The 20,095-nt window shown below is 35.6% G+C and overlaps 5 protein-coding genes across 5 annotated transcripts; all 5 read right to left on the bottom strand.

Annotated features, from left to right (window-relative positions):
• Nucleotides 1–154: 154 nt before the first annotated feature.
• Nucleotides 155–1,301, bottom strand: LOC145066482 (senescence-specific cysteine protease SAG39-like). Its single transcript, XM_079013754.1, has 2 exons — nucleotides 869–1,301; nucleotides 155–747 (listed from the first exon to the last, which is right to left on the bottom strand). The coding sequence occupies exons 1-2, from the start codon at nucleotides 1,299–1,301 to the stop codon at nucleotides 155–157; spliced, it is 1,026 nt and encodes a 341-aa protein (XP_078869880.1).
• A 3,586-nt stretch (nucleotides 1,302–4,887) lies between these two features.
• LOC145066453 (senescence-specific cysteine protease SAG39-like) lies at nucleotides 4,888–6,034 on the bottom strand. The gene is made up of 2 exons (XM_079013710.1): nucleotides 5,602–6,034; nucleotides 4,888–5,480 (listed from the first exon to the last, which is right to left on the bottom strand). The coding sequence occupies exons 1-2, from the start codon at nucleotides 6,032–6,034 to the stop codon at nucleotides 4,888–4,890; spliced, it is 1,026 nt and encodes a 341-aa protein (XP_078869836.1).
• A 3,540-nt stretch (nucleotides 6,035–9,574) lies between these two features.
• Nucleotides 9,575–10,721, bottom strand: LOC145066462 (senescence-specific cysteine protease SAG39-like). The gene is made up of 2 exons (XM_079013719.1): nucleotides 10,289–10,721; nucleotides 9,575–10,167 (listed from the first exon to the last, which is right to left on the bottom strand). Exons 1-2 carry the CDS (start codon nucleotides 10,719–10,721, stop codon nucleotides 9,575–9,577), a joined length of 1,026 nt encoding a protein of 341 aa, XP_078869845.1.
• A 3,536-nt stretch (nucleotides 10,722–14,257) lies between these two features.
• On the bottom strand, nucleotides 14,258–15,404 carry LOC145066464 (senescence-specific cysteine protease SAG39-like). The gene is made up of 2 exons (XM_079013723.1): nucleotides 14,972–15,404; nucleotides 14,258–14,850 (listed from the first exon to the last, which is right to left on the bottom strand). Exons 1-2 carry the CDS (start codon nucleotides 15,402–15,404, stop codon nucleotides 14,258–14,260), a joined length of 1,026 nt encoding a protein of 341 aa, XP_078869849.1.
• Nucleotides 15,405–18,948: 3,544 nt separating this feature from the next.
• LOC145066428 (senescence-specific cysteine protease SAG39-like) lies at nucleotides 18,949–20,095 on the bottom strand. Its single transcript, XM_079013673.1, has 2 exons — nucleotides 19,663–20,095; nucleotides 18,949–19,541 (listed from the first exon to the last, which is right to left on the bottom strand). The coding sequence occupies exons 1-2, from the start codon at nucleotides 20,093–20,095 to the stop codon at nucleotides 18,949–18,951; spliced, it is 1,026 nt and encodes a 341-aa protein (XP_078869799.1).

The following is a 20,095-nucleotide window of genomic DNA, read 5'->3' as shown; positions in this document are numbered from 1 at the left end:
GTCACAATTTCTCTTATGAATAATATATATATAGCTGCATCGATTCTTACAAATATTTAATTTTTGGGATACATTTTGTAATTTACATGTTTCCTTGTAATAACATAACTGTAAATACACTTAATTTACAATAATTACTCTTGATGTTACACAATTATGCAGTCGGGTAGGAAGCCATCATGGCAATGCCACAAAGGCCTTCTTGCGCATCAACATCTCTTTGCATCATTATGTACCCCTCTTGACCCCAACCTGTTCCCCAAGAGTTCTTCACCAGCCAATATTTAGTTCCGTCTGCACTCGCTCCATAACCAACCGCAGTAACACCATGGTCTAGTTCAGTACCACATTCTCCCGTAAACACCCCGCTAGAGTAGAATTGGAAGTCGGACCCACTAGCATCAATGGCCACAGAAATAGGCTGACTAGCTACAGCTTTCAAAAGTGCACTTTCACTATTAGCAGGAACATCTTCATGACCCGTAATCGCTGCAGCATGGTTAGATTCCTCGTTGCTGTTGCAGGTGCCATCGACTCCTTTGTACGGGTAGTTGCTCTCTGTAGTAAGGCCTTTATTGTTTAGGATGAAATCAAAGGCGTCGTCCATAAGACCGCCCTCACATCCCTGATCCTGACCACTGGTGTCGCAGTCCACGAGCTCTTGTTCGGATAGAGACACCAATTTACCTGTTTTCAGTTGGGTTATTCCTTCCATAGCTGCCACAGCTGAAAACGCCCAGCAACACCCTACAAACATATATGATGCGATATCGAGTTTAATTAAATATGGTCTTGTTAACAAACATAACTTAATTACTACTTGGACTACGTCTCAAGTTTGAAAATCCCGGTAGTAGTTTTTGCTTACCACATTGGCCTTGGTCTTTAACAGGTGTTACTGCTCCTTTCTTTCTCCAGTCCATTGATGATGGAACTGCTGTCACATTTTCATACCTGAAAGCAGAGGTCGATGGGGAACATTCGTGTGCCTTGAATCGGTTCCTTGTGCTCGTGAACTCTTGGTTTGTAAGGTCTGCAAACTCATTGACTGCTAGTTTGTAAGCTTTGTTCATGACACTGTTGGATGACTCTATGTACCGAACATTCTCTTGAAAAATCTTTGAACGTTGTTCTTTCTCATCAGCATCCTTGTACACGCGTCCATAACGAGCCATCCATTGTTCGTGGCTCTCATAGCTGGAAGTTTCAGGGAGCAGCCTAGATGTAGTGTGTGAAAGCAAAGTAGCAGAGAAGAAGATTAATACCAAAAAACTCAGGGCTGTCTGGTTTGTTGATGTCATAGTTCTGGTAGAGATAAGAAAAAATGGATATGAATGATTCGGAATAATTTCTTTGCCCGGCTTTATATAGAAACGCATGGTTTCGTCATTGTTTAGGAAATATATCACCTTTCGTGGAAGATAAGATGTTCAGTTGATATATATTAATCAAAAATATGAGGAAAACACACATGTTACGTTGTTTAGATTTATGATTGATGCCACTAATTTACTTGGATTTTCCTTTTGGACTATACTCCTATTGACTAAAATTGTTGTGTGCTAATTTGTTTTCTTAACACAAGCATAGGTAGGTTATGTAAAAACGAACATAGCTTGGCCATTATTTTGGTATGTAGTTGTGTCCTATATGAAGGAAATTCTCTAAGGGTCTGATACGTACAAGATATTTTTGTTATTTCTAATTTTTTTAAAATTGTCTGGGTTTTAGATGTTCAAAACCCAGATATGCATGCCTTTATTCTATTTTTCTCCGTCTTGATTTATGGTAACTTTACCCACACATTCAATGCATTTGAAGAATCCTATCCAGTAAAAGAATTTGATTGGTTGTACGCAATATCAATCTCATCACAACATACATTGCAATTGCAAAGAGCTTGTTATATATAATATATAATGATCCCTTCAACAAGACTTGCAGGATTCCCAAAACGATCAAGAAAAATAATATTTCAGAATTTTAATTTGGCCATAATGCGTGAATGCTTCTTCACGGCAACATTTCACAAAAAATGAGTGATGCCCGATGTGATGTCTGAATTTTCCCTGAAGTCGGTTGTCACGACATGATACTCCGATACTTATTTGACAAAACCTCCTCAAAAATGACAATCAAAACGAATAGTGTGCACCAACATTGACCTTGTGCGAACTATCCCTGTCCAAGCTCATTTTCCACAATATTACTGTAGCAAACTTGTCCACATGCCCACCAAATTAAAATGGAGAAGAAAAAAGCCAGTTTACCATGTTAACAAAGGGAAATCGTGAAAATATGTTTGAAAAGGTACAAAATGTGCTAAAGGGAAATCATTGAAAATCAAAATTGAAAAAGTATATTTAAAAACTATTCATTTTGCCATTTTTATGATTTCAATCATGATAATTATTTCATCAATTATTTTCAATGTTAAATCTAACTTTTGATTGTATGTTATTAATTTATATTATTATTGTTTGTTAATTTAAAAACATTTTCATCGGAAAATTTTCTCAAAATGTGGATTATTCAACCCCCTTGTTTGTTTGTGGGTGAAGAACTAAAGTTCTATTGATGGAAATATCTGTCCTCCATCATTTATAAGCTTTATTTCCCAATATATATATATATATATATATATATATATATATATATATATATATATATATATATATATATTAACTTCCATCGGGTGTGAGATATGTGAAAAACCAAAGTCTCTAAAGCATTTCATTAGGAGTCGCCTCATGAAACAAACAAACACAATAGTTATTCTTTATATATACAAAAAAAACCTTGGTTTTTTGACAAACGAAGGTGGCTAAGGGTGACCAATAATTAAAGTGTTATGGCCGTCACCGTTTGGTACTACACTCCTGGGCTTTGAACTTCACCTTCGCCTAAAACCATGAGTGATTAGGAGTGATCGAAATGGAAATCATATTAATTTCTAAATATATCCATCCAATGTTGTCGTATTAAAAACGTTGATAGAGAACGTGGGAACATAATTGAATGATACTAGCAATGTCGTCATTTTCATGGCAACACAAATCTTTAACGGTATATATGAGGAAATTCTAATACACGACTATCAAATCAGTTTTTTCTAAGAGAAGTGTAACCGACATGATTTAGGTGTAATACTCATTGTTAGTCGGGTCCCAGTAGAGGTAGTAGATGTATTATACAACTGTTGATTTCCCTTAACATCTCAAGAAATAAGGTCTCAGATTTCTCGAGAATCTACATGGTAGCCGTATTCGGTTTAGGATCATTTTATTTTATAAAATATAGCTGTTAGATTATACCGTAGATCGAATGTTTGACGATCAAGTCGATTTTTATGCTCTCACGATCATAATGTGTAGTAGGAGTTTACGACATGTTTCGTCAGTATGATAAAAAAAACATTGAACCCAATATTATGTGTGTAAAATATTTCTTGTCGGGAATCATAGTTTAGGCTCCCAAGATTGAGAAAAATGATGATGAGGTGTCGATCATGGCTGCTTGAAAAGGTTAAAAATAAAGGTTAATGGTTGTTGATGCCAAGAAGGATGTAAGGGGAAAGAGATCAAAATTAGGAGAGACGAATTGAGTATGCTACCATTAGAGGTGATCCAAAACCCTAATATGCATGGAATTATTTTGTTGAATCTAATGCCAGAGTTCCAAAAATGTGTTGCATTTTCTTTTCTGCGTTTTTTTTGTATTTCGTTTTCTTATTTTCAGATGCATTTATTTTTTTGTGATAAACTTAGAAAATATAAATAAAAATGAAGTATTATGTGGCATTTAGGGGTCTTTAGTTATAGACAAAATTTTCCAGACTATTAACAAGTTTTTAGTTTATTTACGAAACTATGCAAGGTTTGATTATCAAGACTGTTTAGATGCGGTAACCTTAATGATTCCAATGACAATTACGATTTCATGGTGTACTCCCTTACATCGAAGGTTTATTTAAATTCCATTAAGAGTGTCGTTTGTTGTGGCTTTTCAGTTTTGGACTTCCAATTTAACGGTTGGTGTAGTGTGGTTTTTCTTTAGCTTTCGATCAATTGGTTTATTACAATCTTTATCTACTAGTCAATACAATAAAAATTTGTTCTCAAGAACAACATGATTTCTTTCATTAATAATAATATATTAACAACTACGTTGTACAAAAGAAACTATATATAAAACGGCCATACATGGGCCAAAACGTAGGATTATAAATACACATAACATAAATACACGCAATTTCTTTTCTTTTTATTATAAATACATAAATGTTAATAGTTTTCTTAAAAATAACATGTGCGGTTTCATAGCTTCTTCCATCTAGCCAATAAATTGCATAGCTCTCAAAGCAACTTCATCGGTACTTCCAAATGCAGCTTAGCACCCAATAAAAATGTTTCAAGTGGTTCTCAAGGAAAGTTGGTGTTTTGATTGGCATGACTTGGATTTGACTCGGGTCTGACATCTATCTACCCTGCAGATTCTCATTCCCTGATTTGTGATGTGCTTCATTTTGGATTATTTGGAAGTTTGCACTTGAATCTGCTACCAACTTATGGTAAACTTTGTTATTTGGTCAAAAATATTTCTTGTTCATTTGACCCTTCGTTTGATCAAAAAAGAATTCACTCGTTTCAACATGTTTTGCTTGGGTGATTGTTTGTCCGAAATTAATTTGCAATACTCGGAGAAGAATATGCATATACGAAAATACATTCACGGTCACAATTTCTCTTATGAATAATATATATATAGCTGCATCGATTCTTACAAATATTTAATTTTTGGGATACATTTTGTAATTTACATGTTTCCTTGTAATAACATAACTGTAAATACACTTAATTTACAATAATTACTCTTGATGTTACACAATTATGCAGTCGGGTAGGAAGCCATCATGGCAATGCCACAAAGGCCTTCTTGCGCATCAACATCTCTTTGCATCATTATGTACCCCTCTTGACCCCAACCTGTTCCCCAAGAGTTCTTCACCAGCCAATATTTAGTTCCGTCTGCACTCGCTCCATAACCAACCGCAGTAACACCATGGTCTAGTTCAGTACCACATTCTCCCGTAAACACCCCGCTAGAGTAGAATTGGAAGTCGGACCCACTAGCATCAATGGCCACAGAAATAGGCTGACTAGCTACAGCTTTCAAAAGTGCACTTTCACTATTAGCAGGAACATCTTCATGACCCGTAATCGCTGCAGCATGGTTAGATTCCTCGTTGCTGTTGCAGGTGCCATCGACTCCTTTGTACGGGTAGTTGCTCTCTGTAGTAAGGCCTTTATTGTTTAGGATGAAATCAAAGGCGTCGTCCATAAGACCGCCCTCACATCCCTGATCCTGACCACTGGTGTCGCAGTCCACGAGCTCTTGTTCGGATAGAGACACCAATTTACCTGTTTTCAGTTGGGTTATTCCTTCCATAGCTGCCACAGCTGAAAACGCCCAGCAACACCCTACAAACATATATGATGCGATATCGAGTTTAATTAAATATGGTCTTGTTAACAAACATAACTTAATTACTACTTGGACTACGTCTCAAGTTTGAAAATCCCGGTAGTAGTTTTTGCTTACCACATTGGCCTTGGTCTTTAACAGGTGTTACTGCTCCTTTCTTTCTCCAGTCCATTGATGATGGAACTGCTGTCACATTTTCATACCTGAAAGCAGAGGTCGATGGGGAACATTCGTGTGCCTTGAATCGGTTCCTTGTGCTCGTGAACTCTTGGTTTGTAAGGTCTGCAAACTCATTGACTGCTAGTTTGTAAGCTTTGTTCATGACACTGTTGGATGACTCTATGTACCGAACATTCTCTTGAAAAATCTTTGAACGTTGTTCTTTCTCATCAGCATCCTTGTACACGCGTCCATAACGAGCCATCCATTGTTCGTGGCTCTCATAGCTGGAAGTTTCAGGGAGCAGCCTAGATGTAGTGTGTGAAAGCAAAGTAGCAGAGAAGAAGATTAATACCAAAAAACTCAGGGCTGTCTGGTTTGTTGATGTCATAGTTCTGGTAGAGATAAGAAAAAATGGATGTGAATGATTCGGAATAATTTCTTTGCCCGGCTTTATATAGAAACGCATGGTTTCGTCATTGTTTAGGAAATATATCACCTTTCGTGGAAGATAAGATGTTCAGTTGATATATATTAATCAAAAATATGAGGAAAACACACATGTTACGTTGTTTAGATTTATGATTGATGCCACTAATTTACTTGGATTTTCCTTTTGGACTATACTCCTATTGACTAAAATTGTTGTGTGCTAATTTGTTTTCTTAACACAAGCATAGGTAGGTTATGTAAAAGCGAACATAGCTTGGCCATTATTTTGGTATGTAGTTGTGTCCTATATGAAGGAAATTCTCTAAGGGTCTGATACGTACAAGATATTTTTTTATTTCTAATTTTTTTAAAATTGTCTGGGTTTTAGATGTTCAAAACCCAGATATGCATGCCTTTATTCTATTTTTCTCCGTCTTGATTTATGGTAACTTTACCCACACATTCAATGCATTTGAAGAATACTATCCAGTAAAAGAATTTGATTGGTTGTACGCAATATCAATCTCATCACAACATACATTGCAATTGCAAAGAGCTTGTTATATATAATATATAATGATCCCTTCAACAAGACTTGCAGGATTCCCAAAACGATCAAGAAAAATAATATTTCAGAATTTTAATTTGGCCATAATGCGTGAATGCTTCTTCACGGCCACATTTCACAAAAAATGAGTGATGCCCGATGTGATGTCTGAATTTTCCCTGAAGTCGGTTGTCACGACATGATACTCCGATACTTATTTGACAAAACCTCCTCAAAAATGACAATCAAAACGAATAGTGTGCACCAACATTGACCTTGTGCGAACTATCCCTGTCCAAGCTCATTTTCCACAATATTACTGTAGCAAACTTGTCCACATGCCCACCAAATTAAAATGGAGAAGAAAAAAGCCAGTTTACCATGTTAACAAAGGGAAATCGTGAAAATATGTTTGAAAAGGTACAAAATGTGCTAAAGGGAAATCATTGAAAATCAAAAGTGAAAAAGTATATTTAAAAACTATTCATTTTGCCATTTTTATGATTTCAATAATAATAATTATTATTTCATCAATTATTTTCAATGTTAAATGTAACTTTCGATTTTATGTTATTAATTTATATTATTATTGTTTGTTAATTTAAAAAGTTTTTCGTCGGAAAATTTTCTCAAAATGTGGATTATTCAACCCCCTTGTTTGTTTGAGGGTGAAGAACTAAAGTTCTATTGGTGGAAATATCTGTCCTCCATCATTTATAAGCTTTATTACCCAATACTTTTTTTTTAACTTCCATCGGGTGTGAGATATGTGAAAAACCAAAGTCTCTAAAGCATTTCATTAGGAGTCGCCTCATGAAACAAACAAACACAATAGTTATTCTTTATATATACAAAAAAAACCTTGGTTTTTTGACAAACGAAGGTGGCTAAGGGTGACCAATAATTAAAGTGTTATGGCCGTCACCGTTTGGTACTACACTCCTGGGCTTTGAACTTCACCTTCGCCTAAAACCATGAGTGATTAGGAGTGATCGAAATGGAAATCATATTAATTTCTAAATATATCCATCCAATGTTGTCGTATTAAAAACGTTGATAGAGAACGTGGGAACATAATTGAATGATACTAGCAATGTCGTCATTTTCATGGCAACACAAATCTTTAACGGTATATATGAGGAAATTCTAATACACGACTATCAAATCAGTTTTTTCTAAGAGAAGTGTAACCGACATGATTTAGGTGTAATACTCATTGTTAGTCGGGTCCCAGTAGAGGTAGTAGATGTATTATACAACTGTTGATTTCCCTTAACATCTCAAGAAATAAGGTCTCAGATTTCTCGAGAATCTACATGGTAGCCGTATTCGGTTTAGGATCATTTTATTTTATAAAATATAGCTGTTAGATTATACCGTAGATCGAATGTTTGACGATCAAGTCGATTTTTATGCTCTCACGATCATAATGTGTAGTAGGAGTTTACGACATGTTTCGTCAGTATGATAAAAAAAAACATTGAACCCAATATTATGTGTGTAAAATATTTCTTGTCGGGAATCATAGTTTAGGCTCCCAAGATTGAGAAAAATGATGATGAGGTGTCGATCATGGCTGCTTGAAAAGGTTAAAAATAAAGGTTAATGGTTGTTGATGCCAAGAAGGATGTAAGGGGAAAGAGATCAAAATTAGGAGAGACGAATTGAGTATGCTACCATTAGAGGTGATCCAAAACCCTAATATGCATGGAATTATTTTGTTGAATCTAATGCCAGAGTTCCAAAAATGTGTTGCATTTTCTTTTCTGCGTTTTTTTTGTATTTCGTTTTCTTATTTTCAGATGCATTTATTTTTTTGTGATAAACTTAGAAAATATAAATAAAAATGAAGTATTATGTGGCATTTAGGGGTCTTTAGTTATAGACAAAATTTTCCAGACTATTAACAAGTTTTTAGTTTATTTACGAAACTATGCAAGGTTTGATTATCAAGACTGTTTAGATGCGGTAACCTTAATGATTCCAATGACAATTACGATTTCATGGTGTACTCCCTTACATCGAAGGTTTATTTAAATTCCATTAAGAGTGTCGTTTGTTGTGGCTTTTCAGTTTTGGACTTCCAATTTAACGGTTGGTGTAGTGTGGTTTTTCTTTAGCTTTCGATCAATTGGTTTATTACAATCTTTATCTACTAGTCAATACAATAAAAATTTGTTCTCAAGAACAACATGATTTCTTTCATTAATAATAATATATTAACAACTACGTTGTACAAAAGAAACTATATATAAAACGGCCATACATGGGCCAAAACGTAGGATTATAAATACACATAACATAAATACACGCAATTTCTTTTCTTTTTATTATAAATACATAAATGTTAATAGTTTTCTTAAAAATAACATGTGCGGTTTCATAGCTTCTTCCATCTAGCCAATAAATTGCATAGCTCTCAAAGCAACTTCATCGGTACTTCCAAATGCAACTTAGCACCCAAAAAAAAATGTTTCAAGTGGTTCTCAAGGAAAGTTGGTGTTTTGATTGGCATGACTTGGATTTGACTCGGGTCTGACATCTATCTGGCCGGCAGATTCTCATTCCCTGATTTGTGATGTGCTTCATTTTGGATTATTTGGAAGTTTGCACTTGAATCTGCTACCAACTTATGGTAAACTTTGTTATTTGGTCAAAAGTATTTCTTGTTCATTTGACCCTTCGTTTGATCAAAAAAGAATTCACTCGTTTCAACATGTTTTGCTTGGGTGATTGTTTGTCCGAAATTAATTTGCAATACTCGGAGAAGAATATGCATATACGAAAATACATTCACGGTCACAATTTCTCTTATGAATAATATATATATAGCTGCATCGATTCTTACAAATATTTAATTTTTGGGATACATTTTGTAATTTACATGTTTCCTTGTAATAACATAACTGTAAATACACTTAATTTACAATAATTACTCTTGATGTTACACAATTATGCAGTCGGGTAGGAAGCCATCATGGCAATGCCACAAAGGCCTTCTTGCGCATCAACATCTCTTTGCATCATTATGTACCCCTCTTGACCCCAACCTGTTCCCCAAGAGTTCTTCACCAGCCAATATTTAGTTCCGTCTGCACTCGCTCCATAACCAACCGCAGTAACACCATGGTCTAGTTCAGTACCACATTCTCCCGTAAACACCCCGCTAGAGTAGAATTGGAAGTCGGACCCACTAGCATCAATGGCCACAGAAATAGGCTGACTAGCTACAGCTTTCAAAAGTGCACTTTCACTATTAGCAGGAACATCTTCATGACCCGTAATCGCTGCAGCATGGTTAGATTCCTCGTTGCTGTTGCAGGTGCCATCGACTCCTTTGTACGGGTAGTTGCTCTCTGTAGTAAGGCCTTTATTGTTTAGGATGAAATCAAAGGCGTCGTCCATAAGACCGCCCTCACATCCCTGATCCTGACCACTGGTGTCGCAGTCCACGAGCTCTTGTTCGGATAGAGACACCAATTTACCTGTTTTCAGTTGGGTTATTCCTTCCATAGCTGCCACAGCTGAAAACGCCCAGCAACACCCTACAAACATATATGATGCGATATCGAGTTTAATTAAATATGGTCTTGTTAACAAACATAACTTAATTACTACTTGGACTACGTCTCAAGTTTGAAAATCCCGGTAGTAGTTTTTGCTTACCACATTGGCCTTGGTCTTTAACAGGTGTTACTGCTCCTTTCTTTCTCCAGTCCATTGATGATGGAACTGCTGTCACATTTTCATACCTGAAAGCAGAGGTCGATGGGGAACATTCGTGTGCCTTGAATCGGTTCCTTGTGCTCGTGAACTCTTGGTTTGTAAGGTCTGCAAACTCATTGACTGCTAGTTTGTAAGCTTTGTTCATGACACTGTTGGATGACTCTATGTACCGAACATTCTCTTGAAAAATCTTTGAACGTTGTTCTTTCTCATCAGCATCCTTGTACACGCGTCCATAACGAGCCATCCATTGTTCGTGGCTCTCATAGCTGGAAGTTTCAGGGAGCAGCCTAGATGTAGTGTGTGAAAGCAAAGTAGCAGAGAAGAAGATTAATACCAAAAAACTCAGGGCTGTCTGGTTTGTTGATGTCATAGTTCTGGTAGAGATAAGAAAAAATGGATGTGAATGATTCGGAATAATTTCTTTGCCCGGCTTTATATAGAAACGCATGGTTTCGTCATTGTTTAGGAAATATATCACCTTTCGTGGAAGATAAGATGTTCAGTTGATATATATTAATCAAAAATATGAGGAAAACACACATGTTACGTTGTTTAGATTTATGATTGATGCCACTAATTTACTTGGATTTTCCTTTTGGACTATACTCCTATTGACTAAAATTGTTGTGTGCTAATTTGTTTTCTTAACACAAGCATAGGTAGGTTATGTAAAAGCGAACATAGCTTGGCCATTATTTTGGTATGTAGTTGTGTCCTATATGAAGGAAATTCTCTAAGGGTCTGATACGTACAAGATATTTTTTTATTTCTAATTTTTTTAAAATTGTCTGGGTTTTAGATGTTCAAAACCCAGATATGCATGCCTTTATTCTATTTTTCTCCGTCTTGATTTATGGTAACTTTACCCACACATTCAATGCATTTGAAGAATACTATCCAGTAAAAGAATTTGATTGGTTGTACGCAATATCAATCTCATCACAACATACATTGCAATTGCAAAGAGCTTGTTATATATAATATATAATGATCCCTTCAACAAGACTTGCAGGATTCCCAAAACGATCAAGAAAAATAATATTTCAGAATTTTAATTTGGCCATAATGCGTGAATGCTTCTTCACGGCCACATTTCACAAAAAATGAGTGATGCCCGATGTGATGTCTGAATTTTCCCTGAAGTCGGTTGTCACGACATGATACTCCGATACTTATTTGACAAAACCTCCTCAAAAATGACAATCAAAACGAATAGTGTGCACCAACATTGACCTTGTGCGAACTATCCCTGTCCAAGCTCATTTTCCACAATATTACTGTAGCAAACTTGTCCACATGCCCACCAAATTAAAATGGAGAAGAAAAAAGCCAGTTTACCATGTTAACAAAGGGAAATCGTGAAAATATGTTTGAAAAGGTACAAAATGTGCTAAAGGGAAATCATTAAAAATCAAAATTGAAAAAGTATATTTAAAAACTATTCATTTTGCCATTTTTATGATTTCAATCATGATAATTATTTCAATAATTATTTTCAATGTTAAATCTAACTTTTGATTGTATGTTATTAATTTATATTATTATTGTTTGTTAATTTAAAAACTTTTTCATCGGAAAATTTTCTCAAAATGTGGATTATTCAACCCCCTTGTTTGTTTGTGGGTGAAGAACTAAAGTTCTATTGGTGGAAATATCTGTCCTCCATCATTTATAAGCTTTATTACCCAATATTTTTTTTTTTAACTTCCATCGGGTGTGAGATATGTGAAAAACCAAAGTCTCTAAAGCATTTCATTAGGAGTCGCCTCATGAAACAAACAAACACAATAGTTATTCTTTATATATACAAAAAAAACCTTGGTTTTTTGACAAACGAAGGTGGCTAAGGGTGACCAATAATTAAAGTGTTATGGCCGTCACCGTTTGGTACTACACTCCTGGGCTTTGAACTTCACCTTCGCCTAAAACCATGAGTGATTAGGAGTGATCGAAATGGAAATCATATTAATTTCTAAATATATCCATCCAATGTTGTCGTATTAAAAACGTTGATAGAGAACGTGGGAACATAATTGAATGATACTAGCAATGTCGTCATTTTCATGGCAACACAAATCTTTAACGGTATGTATGAGGAAATTCTAATACACGACTATCAAATCAGTTTTTTTCTAAGAGAAGTGTAACCGACATGATTTAGGTGTAATACTCATTGTTAGTCGGGTCCCAGTAGAGGTAGTAGAGGTATTATACAACTGTTGATTTCCCTTAACATCTCAAGAAATAAGGTCTCAGATTTCTCGAGAATCTACATGGTAGCCGTATTCGGTTTAGGATCATTTTATTTTATAAAATATAGCTGTTAGATTATACCGTAGATCGAATGTTTGACGATCAAGTCGATTTTTATGCTCTCACAATCATAATGTGTAGTAGGAGTTTACGACATGTTTCGTCAGTATGATAAAAAAAAAACATTGAACCCAATATTATGTGTGTAAAATATTTCTTGTCGGGAATCATAGTTTAGGCTCCCAAGATTGAGAAAAATGATGATGAGGTGTCGATCATGGCTGCTTGAAAAGGTTAAAAATAAATGTTAACGGTTGTGGATGCCAAGAAGGATGTAAGGGGAAAGAGATCAAAATTAGGAGAGACGAATTGAGTATGCTACCATTAGAGGTGATCCAAAACCCTAATATGCATGGAATTATTTTGTTGAATCTAATGCCAGAGTTCCAAAAATGTGTTGCATTTTCTTTTGTGCGGTTTTTTTGTATTTCATTTTCTTATTTTCAGATGCATTTATTTCTTTTGTGATAAACTTAGAAAATATAAATAAAAATGAAGTATTATGTGGCATTTAGGGGTCCTTAGTTATAGACAAAATTTTCCAGACTATTAACAAGTTTTTAGTTTATTTACGAAACTATGCAAGGTTTGATTATCAAGACTGTTTAGATGCGGTAACCTTAATGATTCCAATGACAATTACGATTTCATGGTGTACTCCCTTACATCGAAGGTTTATTTAAATTCCATTAAGAGTGTCGTTTGTTGTGGCTTTTCAGTTTTGGACTTCCAATTTAACGGTTGTAGTGTGGTTTTTCTTTAGCTTTCGATCAATTGGTTTATTACAATCTTTATCTACTAGTCAATACAATAAAAATTTGTTCTCAAGAACAACATGATTTCTTTCATTAATAATAATATATTAACAACTACGTTGTACAAAAGAAACTATATATAAAACGGCCATACATGGGCCAAAACGTAGGATTATAAATACACATAACATAAATACACGCAATTTCTTTTCTTTTTATTATAAATACATAAATGTTAATAGTTTTCTTAAAAATAACATGTGCGGTTTCATAGCTTCTTCCATCTAGCCAATAAATTGCATAGCTCTCAAAGCAACTTCATCGGTACTTCAAATGCAGCTTAGCACCCAAAAAAAATGTTTCAAGTGGTTCTCAAAGAAAGTTGGTGTTTTGATTGGCATGACTTGGATTTGACTCGGGTCTGACATCTATCTGGCCGGCAGATTCTCATTCCCTGATTTGTGATGTGCTTCATTTTGGATTATTTGGAAGTTTGCACTTGAATCTGCTACCAACTTATGGTAAACTTTGTTATTTGGTCAAAAGTATTTCTTGTTCATTTGACCCTTCGTTTGATCAAAAAAGAATTCACTCGTTTCAACATGTTTTGCTTGGGTGATTGTTTGTCCGAAATTAATTTGCAATACTCGGAGAAGAATATGCATATACGAAAATACATTCACGGTCACAATTTCTCTTATGAATAATATATATATAGCTGCATCGATTCTTACAAATATTTAATTTTTGGGATACATTTTGTAATTTACATGTTTCCTTGTAATAACATAACTGTAAATACACTTAATTTACAATAATTACTCTTGATGTTACACAATTATGCAGTCGGGTAGGAAGCCATCATGGCAATGCCACAAAGGCCTTCTTGCGCATCAACATCTCTTTGCATCATTATGTACCCCTCTTGACCCCAACCTGTTCCCCAAGAGTTCTTCACCAGCCAATATTTAGTTCCGTCTGCACTCGCTCCATAACCAACCGCAGTAACACCATGGTCTAGTTCAGTACCACATTCTCCCGTAAACACCCCGCTAGAGTAGAATTGGAAGTCGGACCCACTAGCATCAATGGCCACAGAAATAGGCTGACTAGCTACAGCTTTCAAAAGTGCACTTTCACTATTAGCAGGAACATCTTCATGACCCGTAATCGCTGCAGCATGGTTAGATTCCTCGTTGCTGTTGCAGGTGCCATCGACTCCTTTGTACGGGTAGTTGCTCTCTGTAGTAAGGCCTTTATTGTTTAGGATGAAATCAAAGGCGTCGTCCATAAGACCGCCCTCACATCCCTGATCCTGACCACTGGTGTCGCAGTCCACGAGCTCTTGTTCGGATAGAGACACCAATTTACCTGTTTTCAGTTGGGTTATTCCTTCCATAGCTGCCACAGCTGAAAACGCCCAGCAACACCCTACAAACATATATGATGCGATATCGAGTTTAATTAAATATGGTCTTGTTAACAAACATAACTTAATTACTACTTGGACTACGTCTCAAGTTTGAAAATCCCGGTAGTAGTTTTTGCTTACCACATTGGCCTTGGTCTTTAACAGGTGTTACTGCTCCTTTCTTTCTCCAGTCCATTGATGATGGAACTGCTGTCACATTTTCATACCTGAAAGCAGAGGTCGATGGGGAACATTCGTGTGCCTTGAATCGGTTCCTTGTGCTCGTGAACTCTTGGTTTGTAAGGTCTGCAAACTCATTGACTGCTAGCTTGTAAGCTTTGTTCATGACACTGTTGGATGACTCTATGTACCGAACATTCTCTTGAAAAATCTTTGAACGTTGTTCTTTCTCATCAGCATCCTTGTACACGCGTCCATAACGAGCCATCCATTGTTCGTGGCTCTCATAGCTGGAAGTTTCAGGGAGCAGCCTAGATGTAGTGTGTGAAAGCAAAGTAGCAGAGAAGAAGATTAATACCAAAAAACTCAGGGCTGTCTGGTTTGTTGATGTCATAGTTCTGGTAGAGATAAGAAAAAATGGATGTGAATGATTCGGAATAATTTCTTTGCCCGGCTTTATATAGAAACGCATGGTTTCGTCATTGTTTAGGAAATATATCACCTTTCGTGGAAGATAAGATGTTCAGTTGATATATATTAATCAAAAATATGAGGAAAACACACATGTTACGTTGTTTAGATTTATGATTGATGCCACTAATTTACTTGGATTTTCCTTTTGGAGTATACTCCTATTGACTAAAATTGTTGTGTGCTAATTTGTTTTCTTAACACACGCATAGGTAGGTTATGTAAAAGCTGAACATAGCTTGGCCATTATTTTGGTATGTAGTTGTGACCTATGTGAAGAAAATTCTCTAAGGGTCTGATACGTACCAGATATTTTTTTATTTCTAATTTTTTTTTTTAAATTGTCTGGGTTTTAGATGTTCAAAACCCAGATATGCATGCCTTTATTCTATTTGTCTCCGTCTTGATTTATGTTAACTTTACCCACACATTCAATGCATTTGAAGAATACTATCTAGTAAAAGAATTTGATTGGTTGCACGCAATATCAATCTCATCACAACATACATTGCAATTGCAAGGAGCTTGTTATATATAATATATAATGATCCCTTCAACAAGACTTGCAGGATTCCCAAAACGATCAAGAAAAATAATATTTCAGAACTTTAATTTGGCCATAATGCGTGAATGCTTCTTCACGGCCACATTTCACAAAAAATGAGTGAAGCCCGATGTGATGTCTTAATTTTCCCTGAAGTCGGTTGTCACGACATGATACTCCGATACTTATTTGACAAAACCTCCTCAAAAATGACAATCAAAACGAATAGTGTGCACCAACATTGACCTTGTGCGAACTATCCCTGTGTAAGCTCATTTTCCACAATATTACTGTAGCAAACTTGTCCACATGCCCACCAAATTAAAATGGAGAAGAAAAAAGCCAGTTTACCATGTTAACAAAGGGAAATCGTGAAAATATGTTTGAAAAGGTACAAAATGTGCTAAAGGGAAATCATTGAAAATCAAAAGTGAAAAAGTATATTTAAAAACTATTCATTTTGCCATTTTTATGATTTCAATAATAATAATTATTATTTCATCAATTATTTTCAATGTTAAATGTAACTTTCGATTTTATGTTATTAATTTATATTATTATTGTTTGTTAATTTAAAAAGTTTTTCGTCGGAAAATTTTCTCAAAATGTGGATTATTCAACCCCCTTGTTTGTTTGAGGGTGAAGAACTAAAGTTCTATTGGTGGAAATATCTGTCCTCCATCATTTATAAGCTTTATTACCCAATACTTTTTTTTTAACTTCCATCGGGTGTGAGATATGTGAAAAACCAAAGTCTCTAAAGCATTTCATTAGGAGTCGCCTCATGAAACAAACAAACACAATAGTTATTCTTTATATATACAAAAAAAAAACCTTGGTTTTTTGACAAACGAAGGTGGCTAAGGGTGACCAATAATTAAAGTGTTATGGCCGTCACCGTTTGGTACTACACTCCTGGGCTTTGAACTTCACCTTCGCCTAAAACCATGAGTGATTAGGAGTGATCGAAATGGAAATCATATTAATTTCTAAATATATCCATCCAATGTTGTCGTATTAAAAACGTTGATAGAGAACGTGGGAACATAATTGAATGATACTAGCAATGTCGTCATTTTCATGGCAACACAAATCTTTAACGGTATGTATGAGGAAATTCTAATACACGACTATCAAATCAGTTTTTTTCTAAGAGAAGTGTAACCGACATGATTTAGGTGTAATACTCATTGTTAGTCGGGTCCCAGTAGAGGTAGTAGAGGTATTATACAACTGTTGATTTCCCTTAACATCTCAAGAAATAAGGTCTCAGATTTCTCGAGAATCTACATGGTAGCCGTATTCGGTTTAGGATCATTTTATTTGATAAAATATAGCTGTTAGATTATACCGTAGATCGAATGTTTGACGATCAAGTCGATTTTTATGCTCTCACAATCATAATGTGTAGTAGGAGTTTACGACATGTTTCGTCAGTATGATAAAAAAAAAACATTGAACCCAATATTATGTGTGTAAAATATTTCTTGTCGGGAATCATAGTTTAGGCTCCCAAGATTGAGAAAAATGATGATGAGGTGTCGATCATGGCTGCTTGAAAAGGTTAAAAATAAATGTTAACGGTTGTGGATGCCAAGAAGGATGTAAGGGGAAAGAGATCAAAATTAGGAGAGACGAATTGAGTATGCTACCATTAGAGGTGATCCAAAACCCTAATATGCATGGAATTATTTTGTTGAATCTAATGCCAGAGTTCCAAAAATGTGTTGCATTTTCTTTTGTGCGGTTTTTTTGTATTTCATTTTCTTATTTTCAGATGCATTTATTTCTTTTGTGATAAACTTAGAAAATATAAATAAAAATGAAGTATTATGTGGCATTTAGGGGTCCTTAGTTATAGACAAAATTTTCCAGACTATTAACAAGTTTTTAGTTTATTTACGAAACTATGCAAGGTTTGATTATCAAGACTGTTTAGATGCGGTAACCTTAATGATTCCAATGACAATTACGATTTCATGGTGTACTCCCTTACATCGAAGGTTTATTTAAATTCCATTAAGAGTGTCGTTTGTTGTGGCTTTTCAGTTTTGGACTTCCAATTTAACGGTTGTAGTGTGGTTTTTCTTTAGCTTTCGATCAATTGGTTTATTACAATCTTTATCTACTAGTCAATACAATAAAAATTTGTTCTCAAGAACAACATGATTTCTTTCATTAATAATAATATATTAACAACTACGTTGTACAAAAGAAACTATATATAAAACGGCCATACATGGGCCAAAACGTAGGATTATAAATACACATAACATAAATACACGCAATTTCTTTTCTTTTTATTATAAATACATAAATGTTAATAGTTTTCTTAAAAATAACATGTGCGGTTTCATAGCTTCTTCCATCTAGCCAATAAATTGCATAGCTCTCAAAGCAACTTCATCGGTACTTCAAATGCAGCTTAGCACCCAAAAAAAATGTTTCAAGTGGTTCTCAAAGAAAGTTGGTGTTTTGATTGGCATGACTTGGATTTGACTCGGGTCTGACATCTATCTGGCCGGCAGATTCTCATTCCCTGATTTGTGATGTGCTTCATTTTGGATTATTTGGAAGTTTGCACTTGAATCTGCTACCAACTTATGGTAAACTTTGTTATTTGGTCAAAAGTATTTCTTGTTCATTTGACCCTTCGTTTGATCAAAAAAGAATTCACTCGTTTCAACATGTTTTGCTTGGGTGATTGTTTGTCCGAAATTAATTTGCAATACTCGGAGAAGAATATGCATATACGAAAATACATTCACGGTCACAATTTCTCTTATGAATAATATATATATAGCTGCATCGATTCTTACAAATATTTAATTTTTGGGATACATTTTGTAATTTACATGTTTCCTTGTAATAACATAACTGTAAATACACTTAATTTACAATAATTACTCTTGATGTTACACAATTATGCAGTCGGGTAGGAAGCCATCATGGCAATGCCACAAAGGCCTTCTTGCGCATCAACATCTCTTTGCATCATTATGTACCCCTCTTGACCCCAACCTGTTCCCCAAGAGTTCTTCACCAGCCAATATTTAGTTCCGTCTGCACTCGCTCCATAACCAACCGCAGTAACACCATGGTCTAGTTCAGTACCACATTCTCCCGTAAACACCCCGCTAGAGTAGAATTGGAAGTCGGACCCACTAGCATCAATGGCCACAGAAATAGGCTGACTAGCTACAGCTTTCAAAAGTGCACTTTCACTATTAGCAGGAACATCTTCATGACCCGTAATCGCTGCAGCATGGTTAGATTCCTCGTTGCTGTTGCAGGTGCCATCGACTCCTTTGTACGGGTAGTTGCTCTCTGTAGTAAGGCCTTTATTGTTTAGGATGAAATCAAAGGCGTCGTCCATAAGACCGCCCTCACATCCCTGATCCTGACCACTGGTGTCGCAGTCCACGAGCTCTTGTTCGGATAGAGACACCAATTTACCTGTTTTCAGTTGGGTTATTCCTTCCATAGCTGCCACAGCTGAAAACGCCCAGCAACACCCTACAAACATATATGATGCGATATCGAGTTTAATTAAATATGGTCTTGTTAACAAACATAACTTAATTACTACTTGGACTACGTCTCAAGTTTGAAAATCCCGGTAGTAGTTTTTGCTTACCACATTGGCCTTGGTCTTTAACAGGTGTTACTGCTCCTTTCTTTCTCCAGTCCATTGATGATGGAACTGCTGTCACATTTTCATACCTGAAAGCAGAGGTCGATGGGGAACATTCGTGTGCCTTGAATCGGTTCCTTGTGCTCGTGAACTCTTGGTTTGTAAGGTCTGCAAACTCATTGACTGCTAGCTTGTAAGCTTTGTTCATGACACTGTTGGATGACTCTATGTACCGAACATTCTCTTGAAAAATCTTTGAACGTTGTTCTTTCTCATCAGCATCCTTGTACACGCGTCCATAACGAGCCATCCATTGTTCGTGGCTCTCATAGCTGGAAGTTTCAGGGAGCAGCCTAGATGTAGTGTGTGAAAGCAAAGTAGCAGAGAAGAAGATTAATACCAAAAAACTCAGGGCTGTCTGGTTTGTTGATGTCAT

Source organism: Lactuca serriola, chromosome 8 (assembly GCF_051521515.1).
Source record: "Lactuca serriola cultivar US96UC23 chromosome 8, Lser_US96UC23_V15, whole genome shotgun sequence".
In the NCBI taxonomy this organism is placed as follows: Eukaryota; Viridiplantae; Streptophyta; class Magnoliopsida; order Asterales; family Asteraceae; genus Lactuca; species Lactuca serriola.
Note: the sequence above shows the minus strand (reverse complement) of the source record. Positions and strands in the feature narration are given on the sequence as shown.